Raw genomic sequence first — 23,551 nt, forward strand, 5'->3', positions numbered from 1 at the left:
GAAGACTGCATGATGCCATGCCATTTTTGTTATGAGTATCGCTAAATCGGAAAAAAGTAAAATGCACCCACTAAAGTCACTGTTGGTGGTGAACAAAATTGCACCTGTTCATTGTGTGAAGTTATTTTTTAATGTGTCACCCTTGCTTGACACAGTGTGATTTTGTGTTATGAAGTTTGCATGATGCCATGTCATGCCTGTTCATTGTGTGAGATTATGAATATTCTTATTTTTAAACATACAGTTGAGTGTCACTATTGCTTGGCCCAGGGGCATGTTGTGTTACATCTAAAACTAAATAGAAAACACAAAATAAAAAGTAAAATGCACCCATAAAGTCATTGTTGGTAATAAATTGTGTCACATTCATCTCATTATCTTAGGCGTAGCGGTGGGTTTAAAAACAGGCTGATGAATATGTGGACTAGTTGAATGAGGACTTATTGTTGAGTCTCTAAAATAGTCATTGAATTAAGTGACTTTTGTAGGTAAAATTAGGTGTTTAACAACCTGTTAAAAATACACCAGAATGCAGGAAATGGCATCTAATTAATTAAAAATTTTCTGGCAGAGGACCCCCCGCCAGTGTGTCCCCCCCCACATTAAAAATGCTTCTGACGCCCCTGAACAATGCAATATTCCATCTGGTAAAATGAGCTAATTGAACAAGGTTGTCTATTTCTTGAGTTCTTCAACATATTGTCATTTAACCCTCCCCCTTTTGCGAAATGGTACGGTCCAGTTCTGGTAGAAGCGCGATGCGTTAAATCTGTGTGCTGATCAGTGCAACGCTACTTGCTGCTGTGTTGCGGTGCAGCAGCCAGCCAGCCAGCAGTGGAGTGCGTACAGTCTATGATCGCTAAATAGGAAGAGTGGCTGTCAAAAACGTAAAGAAAGGCAGCTGAAAGCTGAGAGGGACCGGAGACGCAGGCAACTAGTCACTCAGTTTTTCCCAAAGAAAGGTAGCTATCGCTCACATGTGTGTTCAAAATATTAGCGAATGGTAAATGAACAGTATGAACGTGGTTGGATTAGCCTATCAAGAGAACACTTTTACAGTTTGTACAGTGACATTTTTTCCATTTTAATAACTGAACTGACTTGTGTGATAAACAAGATGAAATATTATGTTATGCTGGTGCTAATAACTAGTGCTAATAACCAGTTTCATAACTAATGGGGTGCCCTAAATATGCACAGATTCAGCCTCAGGGGGACCTCCGCCCTACCAAACCACTGAACCCCCCTTTGGAGGAGGTAAGCAGCAATACAACCCATAAATGCTTTAGGATTGAAGTTTTTAATGAGCGAGCGCCATATACAGTTTGCTAGATTAAAGTGTTGCTAATAACGGTCCATGGAGGGGCAACCAATAGTCTAACTCTGCTTACGCTCAAATTTCTGTCTAGACACACTTTGCTTTGAACATATTCCCTTTTTGCAGAACAGTACACACAGCTTTCTACCTAACACACAACAATCCATGGGATTTCCATAGGTATTTTGATGCTGGGTAGAAAACTTTTTCTATGATTTATTAGCAGTCACATCACACATTTCACTACCAATTGTCCTAGCACAAGAAGGCATGTGGCAAAATCTTTAATTTTCATTTGTGATTGTAAATGTACCAAAATTAGTCACTGACCAGTTTTCATCTAGTCCCTGGTAGGTTAATACATAAAATGTAATAACAAAGTCACAAACTCAAGGTCCATGGGCTATCAAAAGTCAAATAATGACAATAGTGCAATTGTGACGAGGGTGGGCAAAGTTGGGGGGCCCAAAATTCTAATCTTTCATGGGGCCCAAAATTTCTGGCGGCGCCCCTGGGACATGGTGCAGGCGCCGTACCACATGGTGATGCAGCTGGTCAGGATGTTCTCGATGGTGCCTCTGTAGAATGTGTGCATGATGGGGGCCGGGACTCTTGCTCTCCTCAGTTTGCGGAGGAAGTACAGACGCTATTGGGCTTTTTTGGCCAGTGATGCAGTGTTGTTGCTCCAGGACAGGTCTTCAGAGATGTGCACACCCAGAAACTTGGTGCTGCTCACCCTCTCCACTGCAGCACCGTCGATAGATAGTGGAGCATGCTGGGTGTGCGCTCTCCTGAAGTCCACAACAATCTCCTTCGTCTTCTCCACCTTCAGGCGGAGATTGTTGTCCTTGCACCACATGGCCAAGAGGCTCACCTCACTCCTGTAGATTGTCTCATCGCCATTGTTGATGAGACCCACCACAGTCGTGTCATCCGCAAACTTAATGAAGAGATTAGAATTGGATGTTAGTGTGCAGTCGTGGGTCAGCAGAGTGAAGAGGAGGGGGCTCAGCACACATCCTTGGGGGGCCCCCCGTGTTCAATGCGATGGTGCTGGAGGAGTTGCTGCCGACCCGTACAGTCTGTGGTCTCCCTGTCAGGAAGCTCAGCAGCCAGTTGCACAGGGAGGTGTTGAGTCCCAGCAGGTCCAGTTTATGAATGAGCTGCTGAGGAATGATTGTGTTGAATGCTGAGCTAAAGTCTATGAACAGCATTTTGACATACGAGTCTTTTGTCTCCAGGTGGGTGAGGGCTGAGTGGAGGGCAGTGGAGATGGCGTCATCGGTCGAACGGTTGGACTGATATGCAAACTGGAAAGGGTCCAGGGCAGGGGGGAGGGCAGACTTGATATGCCGCATGACTAGCCGCTCGAAGCACTTCATGAGGATGGGAGTGAGTGCGACAGGGTGGTAGTCATTGAACCAGGAGGGAGACTGCTTCTTCGGGACCGGGATGATGGTGGTGGCTTTGAGGCACGTAGGGACAACAGCCTGGCTCAACGAGATGTTGAAGATGCCTGTAAAGACATCTGTGAGCTCCTCGGCACAGTCTCTCAGGACATGACCAGGAATGTTATCAGGACCCGGGGCTTTTCGTGCATTTGTCGTCCTGAGAGCTCTCCTCACGCTGTCAGGGGACAGCGTCAACGCCTGGTCGCCGGGAGGTGGTGGGGTCTTCTGTGCCGTGGTGCTGTTGTCTGCCTCAAAGCGAGCGAAAAAGTTGTTTAACTGATTCAGCAGAGATGTGGAGTTGTCACAGGTCTGCAGTAAGGGCTTGTAGTCTGTGATGGTCTGAATCCCCTGCCACAGGTTCCTGGTGTCTCTGCTGTCGTTGAAATAGTCAGCAATGTACCTGGAATACTGTCTCTTGGCCACCCTGATGCCTCGTGACAGGTTGGCCCTAGCTGTCCTCAGGTCCACCTCGTCCCCAGCTCTGAAGGCAGTGTTCCGAGCCCACAGGAGCCTGTGAACTTCCCCTGTCAGCCATGGCTTCTGATTGGCCCAAATGGAGATGGTTCTGGTGACCGTAACGTCGTCCATGCACTTCCTCATGTAGGCAGTGATGGTCTCCGTGTACTCCTGTAGATCTGTGATGTTGTTGTAGGTGGCCACCTGTCTGAACATGCTCCAGTCAGTGGTGGAAAAACAGTCCTGGAGTGCCTCTGAGGACCCCTCTGGCTACATGCGTATCTGCTTTGTAGCTGGTTTGGTGACTTTAACCAGCGGCCTGTATGCTGGCATTAGCATAACAGTGGAGTGATCTGAGCCCCCAAGGTGGGGGAGGGATAGGGCTTTGTAGGCGTCTTTATGCATGGTGTAAACATTGTCCAGAGTATTGTTTCCACATGTGGGAAAGTTGATATGTCCATAGAGTTTTGGAAACATGCTCTTGGGGTTTGCATGGTTGAAATCCCCAGCCAGGATGAGGAAAGCATCTGGGTGGGCTGTCTGCTGCTCACTGTTGTGCTGATAGAGTTCATTCAGTGCTTCACTCCTGTTGTTATTGGAGCCGGGAGGGATGTATAATGCTACCAGCAATATGGCTGTGAATTCCCTTGGCAGGTAGAATGGCCGGCACTTAATAATTATAAACTCCACCAGTGGTGAGCAGTGTTTGCAGACCAGAACAGCATCACGGCACCAGGCATCACTGATGTAAACACAGAGTCCTCCACTGCGAGTCCCCCCCCCCCGACTAGTGCTCTGTCTGACCGGTAGCATGTTAGCCGGGCTAGCTGAAAGGCACAGTCCGGGACGCTGTCGTTAAGCCATGTTTCCACAAACACGATGACACAACACTCACTCACTCAGACTTAAAAGATGAGCGGAGTAGGCGGACATAATCCAGCTTGTTGTCCAGCGAGCATATGTTGGCCAGAGTGATGGTAGGGATAGCCAGCCGGTGAGGGCTAGCTGCTAGCCTAGCCCAGATACCTCCGCGGTTGCCCCTCTTCTGCTTCCGCATGTTCCGCCTGTGGCACTTCCACTGTGGGCTGGATGCAGGAGTGGGGGTCGGTGATTGAGCAGGCCTCCGGAGCAAACCGTAGTTGCATAGCACTTCTGCGTCCGCTGGATTTATATCCGTGAATATAGTTCTGTGGATGTCGAGCAGAAACTCACGGGAGTATGTGCGCCTTAAGACTGATGGACACGACAAAGCTGAACAAATACACACTGTTTTAAAACAAAAAAACCCACAAAAACACCGTTCTGTCGGGACAGAAAGGAGCCGCTGCGTGTGTACGCGCTGCCATCTTTAAGTTAAAAACAACAATTTCAATAAATATTATGGTATGTTTTCGGTTTTCAGTATTCGTTGTCTTGTACTGAAGTTCCGAGGATAACCTCCTGCGACCCTGCATCCTCATATGGGGACATGACATTTCGCAAGTTAAACGTTGCCTTCCATCCATCCATCCATCCATCATGTGTAGCCGCTTATCCTGTTCTACAGGGTCACAGGCAAGCTGGAGCCTATCCCAGCTGACTATGGGCGAGAGGTAGGGTACACCCTGGACAAATCGCCAGATTATTTCAGACAAACAACCATTCATACTCACGGTCAATTTAGAGCCACCAATTAACCTAACCTGCATGTCTTTGGACTGTGGGGGAAACCAGAGCACCCGGAGGAAACCCCCACAGACACGGGGAGAACACGCAAACTCCACACAGAAAGGCCCTCTCTGGCCAGTGGGCTCGAACACAGAACCTTCTTGCTGTGAAGTAACAGTGCTAACCACTACACCACCGTGCCGCCCCAAACATTAAGTTAAAAAGAACAATTTCAATAAATATTATGGTATGTTTTTGGTTTTCAGTATTTGTTGTGGGGCGGCACGGTGGTGTAGTGGTTAGTGTTGTCGCCTCACAGCAAGAAGGTCCGGGTTCCAGCCCCGTGTCCGGTGAGGGCCTTTCTGTGTAGAGTTTGCATGTTCTCCCCGTGTCCGCGTGGGTTTCCTCTGGGTGCTCCAGTTTCCCCCACAGTCCAAAGACATGCAGGTTAGGTTAACTGGTGACTCTAAGGTGGGGTTTACATTAGACCGTATCAGCAGATCATCAGATTAACGTTTTTAAAACGATTAACATGCACACAGCAACACCAATACACGATTCGCCTGCACACAGCAACGCCAATACACGGATACGCTCGGCTCCGCAGGCATCCTGCGCTCCAAATCACTCCGCCCTGAACAGCGAGTGCCCTCTGGAGGGTGCGCACTCCGGCCCTGCGCAGCTCACACAGCGCGCGAGTGAAGTGCACGAGCAGTAATTCGGGACTGAGCCGCTGTGTGTGTGCTCTCAGTGCATATCGGGTATGCGCGTCACTTACCACTTGCAAGTGGAAGGATGGCAAGCCTAAAGACAATCATAACTACACAATGGGCAGTATTTGCATCAGTATTTGCAGTATTTTCATACTTTTATACTCTTTAATGAAAGGTGATACAAGGCAGAAGTCCGTGCTGTTTTTCAGCAGTCGCATCACATGACCAACGCCAGCGAATCAGGAAGGTGGATGTCACAGTGACGTTGTCCAATGACGATGCCAGCTAGAGCTCAGCACAGCGTATCCGCGTATTCTCAATGTTTACACAGCACCGGACCAGACACGATCTGGATTGAATACGTGGACGCTGGCGGATTCCCGTTTCCCGGTGTTTTAATGTAAACGGACAGTGCATCCGCGAAGAAAACGAGACAGATACGGTCTAATGTAAACTTGGCCTAAATTGAGCGTAGGTGTGAATGGGAGTGTGAATGGTTGTCTGTGTCTATGTGTCAGCTCTGTGATGACCTGGCGACTTGTCCAGGGTGTACCCCGCCTTTCGCCCGTAGTCAGCTGGGATAGGCTCCAACTTGCCTGCGACCCTGTAGAAGGATAAAGCGGCTAGAGATAATGAGATGAGATGAGCTTTCACAAGTTAAACGTTGCCTTCCGTTACTTTGGCCGAACTTTTCCTTTAAACACGTACACGATCCCTTTAAGACGCACAGTGGGCGGAGCCTGCATTTGGGCTGAATTGTGCCGATGCTCAGGAAGCCAGAAAGCACGAACCAACCTTTAGTAGCAATGGAAGTTTTACTATGTTATTGTCTCGGTCGTTTTTAAAGCTCGCCGCTGGAGTCGGATGCATGTTGTATAAGTAGTTAAATTTAAATGAATAATGCTGGATGGTTGCGCTGATGAAGTTCAACATTTGCCGGTTGCTGGGGCTGGGGAGTGGTGAGTCTCACGCCTTTAGGAACTTTTCGCTCACTTTGCCAAACTTCTTGTTCCCGCTGTGCTCAGGGCTCGGTTCGCTCCATCTGCCACAACCATCACTTTCTGCTTCGGTCATGTTGGACTCTGAAGCCTGATAAAGCGCTCAGTCCTGCTGGTCTCGACTTTACAACCGAAAGCGAAGCAGCAACTTTGTACGGACGCCGAGTTGGCGGTTGGTTTTGTTTTGTGTTGTTGTTGATGATGAGCTGCGTTGTCGCGCTACACGGTGAAAAGCCTCTGCAGCAGCAGCTGGTGAAGAGGCGTTAGTCAGTGGATGTGGCATGTGTGCGGTTGAGTTCCTCGCCACGCTCAGATCAATGAATTCCCCTAATGTCACGCTGACACCATAAGCAACTTTAACCTCAACGTGGCCGTGTTAAATCTCGACTGCATAGTCTGCGATCACACCGGGTCCTGGGAGTGAGGATGGAAGCGGAAAATCATTCAAAACAAATTACCTGGAGGTCAGTTTGCATTCTGGTTGCTGCTTCTGCTCCAGGTCAGACTGACTATGTGGCAACTGGTCCATATGTCATCTTCAGCTGAGTAAAGTTATTGCACGTCTCTCAATTTAATATAATCCTAAATCAAATCTGCAGTGGTTAACTTGTTTTGTTTTGGTAAAATCCTTTATAATGCCTAGGGCCAAATTACTCAATTCTGATTGGTCAATCAAGGAGGGCTTTTTTCTTTTTTTTCCCCCTTAACACGTGGCTGTATTTCTGAAATGCTATTGGCTAGTTCGTTGCTTGGTTACGGTTACAAAAATTAGCAAATTTTGTCAACAAAATGGCTGACTCTGATGACTCAGCAATGCCACGTTTCGCTATATTTGACGAAGAAATTATAAACCAATTGAAAGCTGCAAGCGAAAATGAAAATACCAAAAAAAAAAAAAAAAAATTGGCTTTCCGTATTTAAGAAATGGGCAAATAAACGACTCTCTAGTGGCATATGAATGCTGTGAGTTAGACAAGGTGCTATCGCGTTTTTTTTGTGTCACGATGAAAGACGCTTTAGAAACTGATTCAAACGTGCAAGATAGTCTTGCGCCCTGATTGGTTCAGAAAACGTGAGTGACAAATGTTGTGAACTTGATTGGCTTCCAAAGTATGAATTTGGCCTGATTATAAACAAGTAATCGTATGATTCCTCGTAAAATTAAGGTTCAGTTTCACTCGTGATTTGGAAGAAGCGACGAGGGCAATTTTCAAAACTTCGAAATCACAAGTGAAATTGATCCTTAATTTTACTCAGCCCCATACGGTTACCTATACTAATATCTTCAGTATCTTGCATTTCATGTTAGTTCCTGATCTGTGGACTAGGATGTTGTATTGTTGTGGTTATTTGTTTTTATTTGGTGTAGTGGTTCTTGCTGTGAGGCGACAGCACTAAGGTTCTGGGTTTGAGCCCAGTGACCAACGGGGGCCTTTCGGTGGGATACAGGTCATTTCGTCCAAGAGTTAAGACGTTTCATCCAAAGTCTTTTTCATACACACTCAGTTTTAGTTTATATTTCAGGTATTTTGTTTGTTCATTCGAAAAAAGGAGGACTTCTCAATGGAATTTGACTGAAGCAGAACACATTTTTGCAGCGTATAGTTTAACCACTTGCTAAATGCGAGTAAAGGTCGCCCCAGACTCTCCTTTCTCGGCGAGTGTGGCCAAAACGATGGGCTGCTAATTAGTATTCATGTAAAATCCAATAAATATTCGACAAACTCCTTCACCCATGTTAGGGGCCACCATTTCAAAATGAAAACAAAACCAGAAATGGAAATCAGCAAGTGTCAGCTTCAGGCGCGTTTGGCTGGGGCTGCTTGTGGAGAGACATCATTTTTATTAGACCAAATTACATAGAAAATCTATACTCGCATGACTCACACTTGCTAGATATCCTTTTTTGGGGCCCCAACTATTATGTGGGTGTCAGTCCTATGTGCTTTGGCGCGTGCACCTGAAGGACTCTCGAGCGTGCTCCGGACTGCGTGCACGCTGAGCAGACTCTCGCACACATGCTGTTAATGAGGCTCACCTGCTCGTGATCAAGAGGCATTAGCGTGCCTATATAAAGACTGAGAAAATGCACGTTTGGTGTGAAGTATTACGCCACATCGGCGCATATTACCGAGCCCTAGTCTCTTGTGTAGATGCCCTGGTTTTCCGATCCTGTTTCCTGTTCTTTTCTTGATCTTGTCACACACATTATATAAAATAATTGATAGTGCGTATGAAAAAGGCTTTGGATGAAATGTCTCACTGATTGGATGAAATGGACATTGGATGAAGTGTCCTGTTCCCTTTCTGTGTGGAGTTTGCATGTTCTCCCTGTGTCTGCGTGGGTTTCCTCCAGGTGCTCTGGTTTCCCCTACAGTCCAAAGACATACAGTTTGGTTAACTGGCTACTTTAAATTGCCCATAGGTGTGAATATCCAAGCATGAGTAGTATGGCAGCTACCAGCGGTGCTTTTGTATAGGTAGTTTTCACTGACGTCACGGCATTCCGGGGAACGCCCCCCAGCTGCCATCTTGGGGGGCAAACAAAACGGACCATCGCCACTACCAGCTACATTATCTCGGACGAATTTATGAAGTTATATAGTCAGTTTTCTAAAATAAAGATCAATGTCGGCAAAATCAAGCAAACAGAAGTATATAGATACATTAGACGACATCTCACGACAACGGTATGCAGCCAAACTGGCCTTGATTGGGGGAATTGACCCCTACGAAGTGGACAAAGATGCATTTTCAAGTGACTATGCAGGGCTGCCAAAGCCTGAAACTGACTTCATCAAACTTTAAAGGCTGTCTGATATACAGTGGTGCCTGAAAGTTTGTGAACCCTTTAACATTTTCTATATTTCTGCATAAATATGACCTAAAATATCATCAGATTTTCACACAAGTCCTAAAAGTAGATGAAGAGAACCCAGTTAAACAAATGAGACAAAAATATTAGATCTGGTCATTTATTTATTGAGGAAAATGATCCAAAATTACATATCTGTGATTTCATCCAATCAGTGAGACATTTTGTCCAATACATATCTGTGTATCACTTCTCATTTAAACCAAAAAGTTCTATTTTTTGTCTCATCCTTCCACAAAATATTTTTCCAATAGCCTTCTGGCTTGTCCTCGTGATCTTTAGCAAACTGCAGACAAGCAGCAATGTTCTTTTTGGAGAGCAGTGGCTTTCTCCTTGAAACCCTGCCATGCACACCATTGTTGTTCAGTGTTCTCCTGATGGTGGACTCATGAACATTAACATTAGCCAATGTGAGAGAGGCCTTTAGTTGCTTAGAAGTTACCCTGGGGTCCTTTGTGACCTCGCCGACTATTACACGCCTTACTCTTGGAGTGATCTTTGTTGGTCGACCACTCCTGGGGAGGGTAACAATGGTCTTGAATTTCCTCCATTTGTACACAAGCTGTCTGACTGTGGATTGGTGGAGTCCAAACTCTTTAGAGATGGTTTTGTAACCTTTTCCAGCCTGATGAGCATCATCAACGCTTTTTCTGAGGTCCTCAGAAATCTCCTTTGTTCGTGCCATGATACACTTCCACAAACATGTGTTGTGAAGATCAGACTTTGATAGATCCCTGTTCTTTAAGGCCCTGTCCACACGGCAACGGATTCAGGTGACTCCGATACAATTGCTTATCGTTTAGGCCTGGCGTCCACACGGCACCGGCGTTTTGGGTGCCCAAAACGCAATCTTTTTGAGAACGGGTTCCAGAGTGGAAAGATCTGGCAACGTTGCCGTTGTGAAGTCGTCTGGATGAGTAAAACGGATTTGTTTACGATGACGTCACAACCACATGACTGTGAGTGCTTCACGCCGGGTAGAAGTGTAACGAATATCACCAGGAAAAAGCCTTACAGAGCACTAGTGAGAGTGAAACACGAGCTTAGATATTATTATTATTATTATTATTATGTTCAGTGTTAGTTCACAGTAGTAATGCAAGAAGCAGAATAGTGACAGTAATAGTGAAGCAAAAACATGCAATTGTACAAACACTGCAGCTCTACAGCAAAATATTCATTTATGAAATGGTCTGATTCTTAACACCAGTAGTGCCAATGATCTTCTCATTGTGATGCGAGTTGTCAACAAATCCTATAACTTGGTTCATGAAACGCGCTTACAAAATATTTTCACTGTGAATATTTATTGTGTAATGGTGCAAAGTGAGAGAGAGAGAGAGAGAGAGAGTCAATCCCGCCAGCAAAAATAGAGAAAAAAAGAGCAATCTCACCTCTTCAGATGTGGGTTTAAGTCCTACAATACATTCCTCAAAAAGGGCGTAGAGGAGCAAATTAATCATTATTTAATTAGCATTCAATTTATTCCGGACCATTAAAGACACCGCCTTCCGTGTAGAATCATAGGTCATCCTCGCCGCCATTTTGGAGAGGTCAAAGCGGAGAATAAAGATTAGCTGCGTTTAACTGTACCAACAGGTTTGCCATCCAAACGAGATCACATGAGATTACCTTTCACAGGTGAGACTGGAAAAATACTTTTCATTGTATTTGGTCATTATAATGTAATTTTACAAACAGATTTTCCTGACTTTGTGGCTAATATGCATCCTTACTTCTATTGTTCTGGTGTCTCCGAAGGGACCGTCTTACAGCGCCCCTAGAGGTGTGGCATGTGTATTGCATCGTTTTCAGCAAGCGTTGCGTTGCCATATGGACCTGATATTTTACTGATTGTTGCCCATTTGGACGCGATATATTTTTAAATAACATCTCGTTGCCGTTGTCGTGTGGATGTAGCCTAAATAAAACAGGGTGCCCACTCACACCTGATTGTCATCCCACTGATTGGAAACACCTGACTCTAATTTCACCTTCAAATTAACTGTTAATCCTTAAGGTTCACATACTTTTGCCACTGACAGATATGTAATATTGGATCATTTTCCTCAATAAATAAATGACCAAGTATAATATTTTTGTCTCATTTGTTTAACTGGGTTCTCTTTATCTACTTTTAGGACTTGTGTGAAAATCTGATGTTGTTTTAGGTCATATTTATGCAGAAATATAGAAAATTCTAAAGGGTCCACAAACTTTCAAGCACCACTGTATACAACTTTATATATTCACAGCGCGCCTTTTGGCGGATGCCGCCTGAATCGCGCAGATCCGGGGTTTTTTTTTTTTAGGGGGGGTCGTTGGAGTGTCTGATTATAATTTCAAAGTAAATTCTGTATTAAAATTACTAAATAAGCAAATCCATTACAGTCCATGAAACAGGAAGTATAAGGATGAGAAAGTTTAAATCGGAAAGCTGCGCACATTTGCGCAGTCCTGCACACCGCTCGAGCTGCGCAAATGTGCGCAGCTTTCCGATTTAAACTTTCTCATCCTTATACTTCCTGTTTCATGGACTGTAACGGATTTGCTTATTTAGTAATTTTAATACAGAATTTACTTTGAAATTATAATCGGACACTCCAACGACCCCCCTAAAAAAAAAAATCGGATCTGCGCGATTCAGGCGGCATCCGCCAAAAGGTGCGCTGTTTGCATCCCAAACACAAATCAAATCATACAGAATAGACCTAAAATGTTTTTCAAAAATGACCCTTGCGTGAGTGAAGTGACAAGTTTCAAATAGAAACGTGACAAACAAGCGATATTAAGTGTACATTACAATGTAAACGTACACTCAGCGGTTCCAGTTAGGCATTCTCCAGAGATTGTTTACATGATGTTTTGGTTTCCAAAAACAAACTTAAACACAATTGATTACTTAAACAACTTACCATTTGTAAAATGATCGGAGCAGACTTTGCTGTGTTTGGAAGGCTGATAATCCTTGCGGTTGATTCTCGCAAGCCATAGATTTCTCCTTTGTATGCTGAGTTTCTTTGTTTGCTCGCCTTCGTGCTCCCGTACAGTGGGAATTCCATAAAATCTCCGCTTGACTTCATCATCTGACCTATTACGACAGCCGTGAATACAACAGGTGTGCACCATTGCTAGCTTTAAATAGCCTGCTTGGGTTCTTTTGAAGACTTTGTACTCGCGCGTTACAATGTGTGCTCAGTCACCCGTACGGTAAGCTGGACCCCCAAGATGGCCGCCACTAGGGAATCCCCAACTCTGTGACGTCATGTGAAAACTATCTATACCTTTGACTCTGCCATGTTGAGCTGTGTCTTTCATAATTCAGCTATTCAGCTGTAAGAAAGGATGATTGAACTTGTGGACATGGTGCTATACAAGTCCTTCATCAGTCAATTGTTCTTTATGGATATGAAAATGGCGACTTGGCACAGAGGCATCTGGAGAAATGTGACTGGCCCCTTTAAAGACCCCTGGGGTTCCCTGATCCCCACACTGAGAATCCACTGATTTTATAGGAATACCCATCTTCAGACCCTGTCAGTCTTTGTCAGTCACATATCCCATTAGTAAGGCACCATTTTGGAGGTATTGTTATAGGGAGTGGGACTGTGAAAGTAGTAGCAAGGAAAATGTACAGTGTCTTGCAAAAGTACCCCCCCACCCCGTGTTTGTCCTGTTTTGTCGCATTACAAGCTGGAATTAAAATGGATTTTTGGAGGGTTAGCACCATTTGATTTACACAACATGCCTACCACTTTAAAGGTGTAGATTGTTTATTTATTGTGACACAAACAATAATTAAGATGAACAAACAGAAATCTGGAGTGTGCATAGGTATTCACCCCTTACAAAAGTCAATACTTTGTAGAGCCACCTTTTGCTGCAATTATAGCTGCAAGTCTCTTGCAGTATGGCTCTATTAGCTTAGTACATCTAGCCACTGGGATTTTTCCTCAGGGTGAAACTGCTCCAACTCCTTCAAGTTAGATGGGTTGCGTTGGTGTACAGCAATCTTCAAGTTATGCCACAGATTCTCAATTGGATTGAGGTCTGGGCTTTGATTAGGCCATTCCAAGACATTTAAATGTTTCCTTTTAAACCACTCCAGTGTAGCTTTAGCAGTATGTTTAAGGTCCTCGTCCTGCTGGAACGTGAACCTCCGTCCCAGTCTCAGACCTCCTGGCCGACTCAAACAGGTTTTCCTCCAGGATTGCAGTGTATTTAGTGCCATCCATCTTTCCTTCAATCCTGACCAGCTTTCCTGTCCCTGCAGATGAAAAATACCCCCACAGCATGATGCTGCCACCACCATGCTTTACTGTAAGAATGGTGTTCTCAGGGTGATGGGGAAGTGTTGGGGTTTGCGCCACACATGGTGTTTTCCATGATGGCCAAAAAGTTCAATTTTAGTCTCATCTGACCAGAGAATCATCTTCCATGTGTTTGGGGAGTCTGTCTCATGCTGTTGGGCAAACTCCAAATGTGGTGTTTTTTTTCTTCTTGTATATTTTTTTCTTAAAGCAATGGCTTTTTTCTGGCTACTCTTCCATAAAGCCCCACTCTGTGGAGTGTACGGCTTAAAGTGGTCCTATGGACAGATACTCCCATCTCCGCTGTGGATCTTTGCAGCTCCTTCAGTGTTATCTTTGGTGTCTTTGTTGCATCTCTGATTAATGCCCTCCTTGTCTGGGCTGTGACTTTTGGTGGGCAGCCTTCTCTTGTCAGGTTTGTAGTGGTGCCATATTCTTTCCAATTTGCTATAATGGATTTAATGGTGCTCTGTGGGGTATTTTTTTTTATAACCCAACCCTGATCTATACTTCTCCACAACTTTGTCTCTGACCTGTTTAGAGGCTCCTTGGTTTTCATGTTGCTTGCTTAATAGTGTTGCAGAGTCCGGGTCCTTCCAGAACAGGCTGATTTATACAGACATCATGTGACAGATCATGTGACACTTTGATTGCACACAGGTGGATCTTAATCAACTAATTATGTGACTTGTGAAGTGAATTGGTTGGAGCAGCTCTTATTTAGGGGTTTCATACGAAAGGTGGTGAATACATATACGAACTCCAGATTTCTGCTTTTTCATCTTAATTATTGTTTGTCTCATCTCATCTCATTATCTCTAGCCGCTTTATCCTTCTACAGGGTCGCAGGCAAGCTGGAGCCTATCCCAGCTGACTACGGGCGAAAGGCGGGGTACACCCTGGACAAGTCGCCAGGTCATCACAGGGCTGACACATAGACACAGACAACCATTCACACCTACGGTCAATTTAGAGTCACCAGTTAACCTAACCTGCATGTCTTTGGACTGTGGGGGAAACCGGAGCACCCGGAGGAAACCCACGCGGACACGGGGAGAACATGCAAACTCCACACAGAAAGGCTCTCGCCGGCCCCGGGGCTCGAACCCAGGACCTTCTTGCTGTGAGGCGACAGCGCTAACCACTACACCACCGTGCCACCATTATTGTTTGTCATAATTTAAAAAAAAAAACAGTTTGCACCTTTTAAAGTGGTAGGCATGTTGTATAAATCAAATGGTGCTAACCCTCCAAACATCCATTTTAATTCCATCTTGTAATGCAACAAAACAGGACAAACACCAAGGCGGATGAGAACTTTTGCAAGACACTGTGTACTTTTCTACTCTTTAGTAGCAGTGAACGCAGTAAAACTGGAGCAGCAAAGTGAGAATACCATACTGAGACAAACTCAGCAAGGATGACTGGGACCATTATTTGGATGAATTCTCATCTGTTGCCAATATTGATCAATATGACCTGACCTAACCAGAAAAACTTGGAGTGCTGACCCAGGGGCTTCAAAGTTTGGGAGAATAGCAGGGTACAAATAATTTACAGCAGGGTGCAAAATGGTAAAATGTCTGCCAACGGCAGACATAATGCACGCAAAGCGTGCAGGGATAGATAGATAGATAGATAGATAGATAGATAGATAGATAGATATGCAAGTACGAATTTTTCATGGGGCGGGATGGTTTGGAACAGGCCATCTAAGGCTACGTTTACACTAGACCGTATCTATCTCGTTTTCTTCGCGGATGCACTGTCCGTTTACATTAAACCACCTGGAAAAGCCGGGAAACGGGAATCCGCCAGCGTCCACGTATTCAATCTAGATCGTATCTGGTCCGGTGCTGTGTAAACATTGAGATACGCGAATACGCTGTGCTGAGCTCTAGCTGGCGTCCTCATTGGACAATGTCACTGTGACATCCACCTTCCTGATTCGCTGGCGTTGGTCATGTGACGCGACTGCTGAAAAACGGCGCGGACTTCCGCCTTGTATCACCTTTCATTAAAGAGTATAAAAGTATGAAAATACTGCAAATACTGATGCAAATACTGCCCATTGTGTAGTTATGATTGTCTTTAGGCTTGCCATCCTTCCACTTGCAAGTAGTAAGTGATGTGCGCTGGGATCACACACACACAGCGGCTTAGTCCCGAATCGTGGCTTGTGCACTTCACTCGCGCGCTGTGTGAGCTGCGCAGGGCCGGAGTGCGCACCCTCCAGAGGGCACTCGCTGTTCAGGGTGGAGTGATTTGGAGCGCAGGATGCCTGCGGAGCCGAGCGTATCCGTGTATTGGTGTTGCTGTGTGCACGGCTAACGGTTTTAGTGTAAACGCGAATCGTTTTAAGAACGTTAATCTGATGATCCGCTGATTCGACGTAATGTAAACGTAGCCTAAAATTGGGATAACATTTACCTGGGACGGGTATTTGAGGCGGGTCGTCTAGCTTAAGCTTGATTAGCATTGTTACGCACGCCAGTGTTTCCCACAGAAATTTTGGAGACTATGGGGGAGGCGCGGGGGTTGTTTAAAATTGAGTGATATGTTAAATATTAAGTTATTACTGAAAAACTATTGATTAAAAAAACAGACACTGAGAAATGGTCCTATAAACAACTTTACCAATATAAAAGATTACCAGGACTACAAAAATGCAGAAAAATAGGCTTTACTTATCCAAATGCTCCTGTTGGTTCAAAAGTTAAAGTGCAGAGAACCTCACAGCACAACATGAAGTTACCTTAAACTATAATATAAATGCCTCAGCTTTCATGTAAGAAAAAAAACTATTAATACTAGTGCTGTGTGCAGGCAGTCTCTCCTGAAGACTAAATTAAACAATAATTTATAAATTAATAAAATAAATGGCGGGCGGCACGGTGGTGTAGTGGTTAGCGCTGTCGCCTCACAGCAAGAAGGTCCTGGGTTCGAGCCCCGGGGCCGGCGAGGGCCTTTCTGTGTGGAGTTTGCATGTTCTCCCCGTGTCCGCGTGGGTTTCCTCCGGGTGCTCCGGTTTCCCCCACAGTCCAAAGACATGCAGGTTAGGTTAACTGGTGACTCTAAATTGACCGTAGGTGTGAATGTGAGTGTGAATGGTTGTCTGTGTCTATGTGTCGGCCCTGTGATGACCTGGCGACTTGTCCAGGGTGTACCCCGCCTTTCGCCCGTAGTCAGCTGGGATAGGCTCCAGCTTGCCTGCGACCCTGTAGAAGGATAAAGCGGCTAGAGATAATGAGATGAGATGAGAAAATAAATGGCTCAGGCTTCATAGAAGAAAAAAACAATTTGAACAGAATCTCACAGTATGATGCTGAAGCTGCCTAAACAATGGAAAATAAAATACCATTTTGGCAAAAACTTTGGTATCCATTAATTTCTTGTATTAAGTAAAAAAATATGTTGCCAGATACTGCTGACGTTTTACAGCCCAAAATATGTTCAAAACCCGCCAAAATGCACTTAAAACCGCCCAAATTGGGCGGGAAAACGCGCAATCTGGCAACACAGGCGGCAGTAATGGCTGCACTCGTGTTGAGGATGTAAACACAGTTGACGCGGCAACGGACATACATGACATAGTGGATGTAATTTACGTTCACAACTTTTTTTACTGTCAGAAATATTTAATATTAAATTTTGTGACTCGACTGACAATAGCCGGCGGCATAACAAGCCATAGCCGGCGATTTGCCGCCGGTGACCGGCTACTTTTGAGACCGCTGCTGACCCTGCATTGCTGCCGCCAACCTCATACGTGGATATTATCAACTATCTTGTTTATGCTATAAGTATGCATACCTGTGAAGAGTTCCAAAGCTATAAATCTCTTGAAGCCCATGGACATTTAACCGCTGGCTGGGTGAAAGATTTGGTTACGTTTCAATTGAAGGACTGTGACACGACTAAGGATGGGAATCAAGAAATTCTTCCAGTTGAGAACCTGTACCAAATTGATCCATTGGAGTCATGTCTTAGAGGTTATTGATTCCTTTTATCAATGGTGATGCGTTTTTCTGATAGTTGCACAGTAGGAAAGGTCGTGTTATGATGTCGAACTCTGTGTGGCAAAAAGCAGGCATTGCTGAGAGGAGGATACAGCCCATTGTGTGGCTTAGTGATTTCATGGTGCATTTCATGGATGATAGAAGTGCCTTGAAGTATTGTAATAAGATATGTCCTATTGCCCATCCCTAGCAATAGGCGCCTCTTCTTTTGCTTGTCTGATTTGTAAATATAACATGTTCCTTTACCTGTGTATTTTCCAAAAATATGTACCTATATTAAACGTGAGTAAATGCTGCGTCATCACCAACTAGGGGCACAGATACCAGCCAGACAACACAACTAATGACCAAGGCCTAGCAAGCACAACTGTTTATATACTGGCTGAGAAATTCATTGTGAGAACAGAAACTCTTGGAATTCAGGAATTCGAGCGCTCGTGTACAAGTGTATTTTCTCTGTCTGGTATTCAAGCTGTCAAAACTATCAAAAGGCATTCTCTGTATTTTACCAGCCAGACACTGCTGCTAGGATCTGATGTTTTTTTTTTTGGGTTGTTCCATCCAGTGATGCAAAAGGAGTGTGACGAAGGGCAGAAAAAGCCCTCTGGAGTTGCTCTATAGTAGGGATGTCGACTGGCAGATCATGGTGCAGACCTAGCAAAGTATTTCATTAGGCCAAACTGGAAATGTACTGCAGCAGAGAGTTTGATAGATTAAAAAAATTAAATAAATCAAATGGCTGTGGTTCAGTCGACTGTAGACTGTCCTTTGTTGTGGTTTATCCAGTCACATGCATTGTAATTTATTTAGCTGACAGCAGCTCGTCTGAGGCGAGACTAGCTAGGGTTCCGGACGTTAAGTCAAAACAGGAAGGATTTTCATAGATTTTTCATTTCATTTTCTCTCCTGTCTGATTAGTGAAATGACATGGTGTGTCCAAAAAAGAAACTTTTGATGTTGAAAGATAATTGAATGTAGAAGTACTGTAGCCTATGCATGTACTTCAAGTACAGAATCAATATTTTTCATCTGTTCACAACTCATTTTATTTGTCAAAAGTGGTGATGACGGGAGCAAATCAAAACAAACACTTAGAATTGACATGCCTTATTTATGGCCAACTAAACTTTTTTGTTTGTTTTTTTTAATGGGAAAGCCATAAAAGGTAACTGTTGTCACCAATTATTCTAAGATCTTAGTTGCTTCTCGGGACTTTTGCAGAAAGGAATTTTATGAAACTGGACCTTCACAAATGTGAATGGAATATGCCAGCTCTATTACGAGATGGGGATAAAATGAGGGTTTTACAGCAGAACATAACCAGTACAGGTAGCACTGGGAGATATTACCTAAAGATTATATGGTCATTTTCTGACCATTTTCTTATCGATCACAATATACACTGCAACCCTGCTATAATGAATTTTTGCATTTCACGAACTACCTTTTGTGTCCCCTGCCTTTAATGACAATGAGTTGGAATTAAAAAAAAAAAAAAGAAATGCGCTACCCCCCCACAGAGATGAACAATAAGTAATCAAGTCCACAGTTAACAATACATGCTCATGCTATAAAACAAAGGCTTAACGAGCCTCACTTAGGTGTTGATTACGAACAATTCTCGAGAATGGTGATCTATAAAAGGACAAAGTGACTGCTGACATCAGTGATTTGCAACACATGAATGAAGTGAATGATGGAGATTTAGGCCCTGTCCACACGGCAACGGATTCAGGTGACTCCGATACAATTGCTTATCGTTTAGGCCTGGCGTCCACACGGCACCGGCGTTTTGGGTGCCCAAAACGCAATCTTTTTGAGAACGGGTTCCAGAGTGGAAAGATCTGGCAACGTTGCCGTTGTGAAGTCGTCTGGATGAGTAAAACGGATTTGTTTACGATGACGTCACAACCACATGACTGTGAGTGCTTCACGCCGGGTAGAAGTGTAACGAATATCACCAGGAAAAAGCCTTACAGAGCACTAGTGAGAGTGAAACACGAGCTTGGATATTATTATTATTATTATTATTATGTTCAGTGTTAGTTCACAGTAGTAATGCAAGAAGCAGAATAGTGACAGTAATAGTGAAGCAAAAACATGCAATTGTACAAACACTGCAGCTCTACAGCAAAATATTCATTTATGAAATGGTCTGATTCTTAACACCAGTAGTGCCAATGATCTTCTCATTGCGATGCGAGTTGTCAACAAATCCTATAACTGGTTCATGAAACGCGCTTACAAAATATTTTCACTGTGAATATTTATTGTGTAATGGTGCAAAGTGAGAGAGAGAGAGAGAGTCAATCCCGCCAGCAAAAATAGAGAAAAAAAGAGCAATCTCACCTCTTCAGATGTGGGTTTAAGTCCTACAATACATTCCTCAAAAAGGGCGTAGAGGAGCAAATTAATCATTATTTAATTAGCATTCAATTTATTCCAGACCATTAAAGACACCGCCTTCCGCGTAGAATCATAGGTCATCCTCGCCGCCATTTTGGAGAGGTCAAAGCGGAGAATAAAGATTAGCTGCGTTTAACTGTACCAACAGGTTTGCTGTCCAAACGAGATCACATGGGATTACCTTTCACAGGTGAGACTGGAAAAATACTTTTCATTGTATTTGGTCATTATAATGTAATTTTACAAACAGATTTTCCTGACTTTGTGGCTAATATGCATCCTTACTTCTTCTATTGTTCTGGTGTCTCCGAAGGGACCGTCTTACAGCGCCCCTAGAGGTGTGGCATGTGTATTGCATCGTTTTCAGCAAGCATTGCGTTGCCATATGGACCTGATATTTTACTGATTGTTGCCCATTTGGACGCGATATATTTTTAAATAACATCTCGTTGCCGTTGTCGTGTGGATGTAGCCTTAGAAAACATTGTGAGTCAGTGGGTAGACGTTGACAACGATACTGGTAACCTTCATTTTCATAACAGATGAAGAAATCCTTGTGTCCATTCATGATCCTTTAACTCGGTCAACGAACTGCAATAGTGACTCGGACATTTCAGTCATCAAAGAAAAAGCAGCCCAGGATTACACGTTTCTTCAACTAGTAAAACTGATGGGACGCTAATAGTGTACTGTATCAACTTGTATGTTGGTAGACAGGCACAACAGGTCAAGGTGTGGGTGTTTTTTTTTTTTTTTTTTTTTTTTTTTTTGGGTGTATCTTTCAGTCATTTTAGCTTTTGCTCACATGCGTACACGGCTCTCTTTCTCCATACTGGCCATCTGAAAGACACACAGACACATTAATAGAGCGTCAGTATTTCAACACCGGTGTAACTCATCACATGTTAGTTCTAGTTCGTTAGTTCTGTTGGTTCAACCCGACTCCTCGCTGTTCACAGCCGCTTGACCACGCCCTTGCTGGCACACTTAAGGCCTCTGCATGCTCTTGCGTCAAGGCTTTCGTAGACAGCTTTTTGCAGACAGTTGTAATTTATCGTTGAGCGGGGAGTAATAGGCGTGCACGATGTTATTCACCGCTACAATGCAAGGAGTAGTTGGTGGGTGTGGTTAGTGGAGTGTTTATCCTCCGGCTACTTATAATGACTAGAACTGGAGTCGTATAGATGTACGTACTTCCTCGATCATCCGCTCTTCGTGCTGCTCCATCTTCGCTCGTGTTTTTAAAAATGGCGGTCGTGAAAACGAACCAAACCGGGAAAGTAGGGAAGCGGAAGTGCGTGTACAGTGGATGTAGAGTGGACCAATCAGAGCCCTCTTGTCTGCGAGGCTTCTGCGGTGGTCACAATTTTTGGGAGGTGTGCGCAGAGCGTCTGCGAAGGTGGGGGGGCTACGCAGACACTATCTGCGACATCGTCTGCGAGGACTGTGTTGTCAGCATAAATTGGCCTTTACTTTTACTAAAAGTTTACAATATTCATATTATTTTTATGACATTTGCAAAGAGTGATTTATTTCCTTTACTTTGTAGATATGTAAGTGAATTAAGTGTAAATATAAATTTAAATACGGTTGGTCTTGTTTTACATAAGAGCGAGTGTTCGGTGTGATGAGTGGTCCATTTCAGTATTGCAAACTTTTCAGTATAACGAACTATTTGGACATCCCTCAAGGAGTTTGTGATAACAGGAGCTGTGTTCACATACCGGTACGATAGTGCTATAACTGTATCAATACAAAGTATACTGGTACAGTTTAGTGCATCTGTCCACACTAGCGAGAAATGTTTGCGGTTTTCTTTCACAGTAGTTGAAATGCGCGTGCGCGAAATGTTTCCGTGGTTACCAAGTAACTTCCTTCCGAGAATATGGCGGATGAAACAACGTGTGTGTGCTTTTTGTTGTCAATGTACAGTCTGTATTTCTGGTGATCATTTATTCAGTCGAAGCGGCGGAGATCACTCGACGGTTGTCTGTACATGTCGATATTTCGACGTGTACCCCTCAGCTGTTCCTGGCATTGCTCGTCTCCCCAAAGCTCCAACAAACACACAACTTCGTCTTTGCTCCATGTAGCTCCATGGTCGTTTTGAGCCATTTTGACGTTTTATTTACAGCTGGAAAGGACGTGCGTATTGTATTGTATGAATAACCCGGAAGAAGTAGGAATGGTTCATTGCGCATGCGCATTATTTGTATCGATACAGAGCCGCTTCATCTGTCCACACTACAGCGAAGCGCTACAGTACCGATACTGTACTGGTACGAAACCCATACATTTGTGGGTTTCGTACTGATACAGTTATACCGCTACAGTACCGGTATAGTTGCTAGTGTGGACAGGTGTTCCAGTACGAAAGTAGTATCGTATCGGTACAAAATCCCTAGTGTGGACAGGGTAAGGATTGCAGTGAGTTATGCTCTGAAAATAATGTTCAGAAACAAAAGAACATGGCTGCCTGTACAGACTAACATTCCCTGTAGAATGTCTAATTCAAAAATGCATCTAAATGATTATCACTATGAAAATATTCCTCTTGAAGTCAACCACATGTCGATATAAATAACGTTTTAGAATTGTCTCAAAGATTTATTGCATAGAACTTAAGCATTGTTTCTCAGAAAAGGCCATAGCACGATAATTAGCGATGCTTGGAGTTGGAACTTTTCTCTCGGGCTGTGCATGGGTAGCATGGAAAAGGATACGTTTGAAATTTTCTTCCCAGTCAGAGCTGGTCTTCAGCTTCAGCACGGTGAAAGAACGGAAGTTGTAGCAAGCAACACAGAACAGGGGTGTGATGTTTTTGACATTCTTCTCGGAGACCAGCTCGAATTCAAACGTCTACAGTGTCTAATAATATTTAATTAATTATTGCAGCTGTTTGCAGTTTAACCAACACCTCTTTGTACACAAAGTTATGTGCCATTTGATTAGATTAGCTTCCCAAGCGTCTAATGAAGTTTCCCTTACAGCCTACAAGAGAACTGTATGAATTCAGCCAATTTTTATGATCGTTATTGGCCCATAAATGAATTTGAGCTGGTCTCCGAGAAGAATGTCAAAAACATCACACTCCTGTTCTGTGTTGCTTGCTACAAATTCCGTTCTTTCACCGTGCTGAAGCTGAAGACCAGCTCTGACTGGGAAGAAAATTTCAAAAGTATCCTTTTCCATACCTTTCTGTCTTGAATCACCTACTACTTCTCCAACTTTCTCCTCTAACATGTACAGCAACTCTGCTGGCGTTTGAAGAGTGGTATAAATGTACCCAGCTAACAAAAGCACCTCAACACTCGGTTCACCTACTGTTATCGTTTTGAAAGCAGCGTTGGTAAGCTTG

At 44.0% G+C, this 23,551-nt stretch overlaps 1 protein-coding gene across 4 annotated transcripts in view; it reads left to right on the top strand.

The window, feature by feature from the left end:
- Positions 1 to 6,322: 6,322 nt before the first annotated feature.
- zgc:123010 (uncharacterized protein LOC641500 homolog) overlaps positions 6,323 to 23,551 on the top strand; it is a 59,509-nt gene continuing 42,280 nt past the window's right edge. For all 4 annotated transcript variants that reach the window (XM_060925895.1, XM_060925897.1, XM_060925898.1 and 1 more), the window contains exon 1: positions 6,323 to 6,544. In XM_060925895.1, coding sequence (XP_060781878.1) covers positions 6,493 to 6,544 — 52 coding nt within the window. In that variant the 5' untranslated portion in view covers positions 6,323 to 6,492. The remainder of the gene's footprint in view (positions 6,545 to 23,551) is intronic.

The sequence above is a fragment of the Neoarius graeffei genome, chromosome 7, assembly GCF_027579695.1.
Source record: "Neoarius graeffei isolate fNeoGra1 chromosome 7, fNeoGra1.pri, whole genome shotgun sequence".
Taxonomy (NCBI): Eukaryota; Metazoa; Chordata; class Actinopteri; order Siluriformes; family Ariidae; genus Neoarius; species Neoarius graeffei.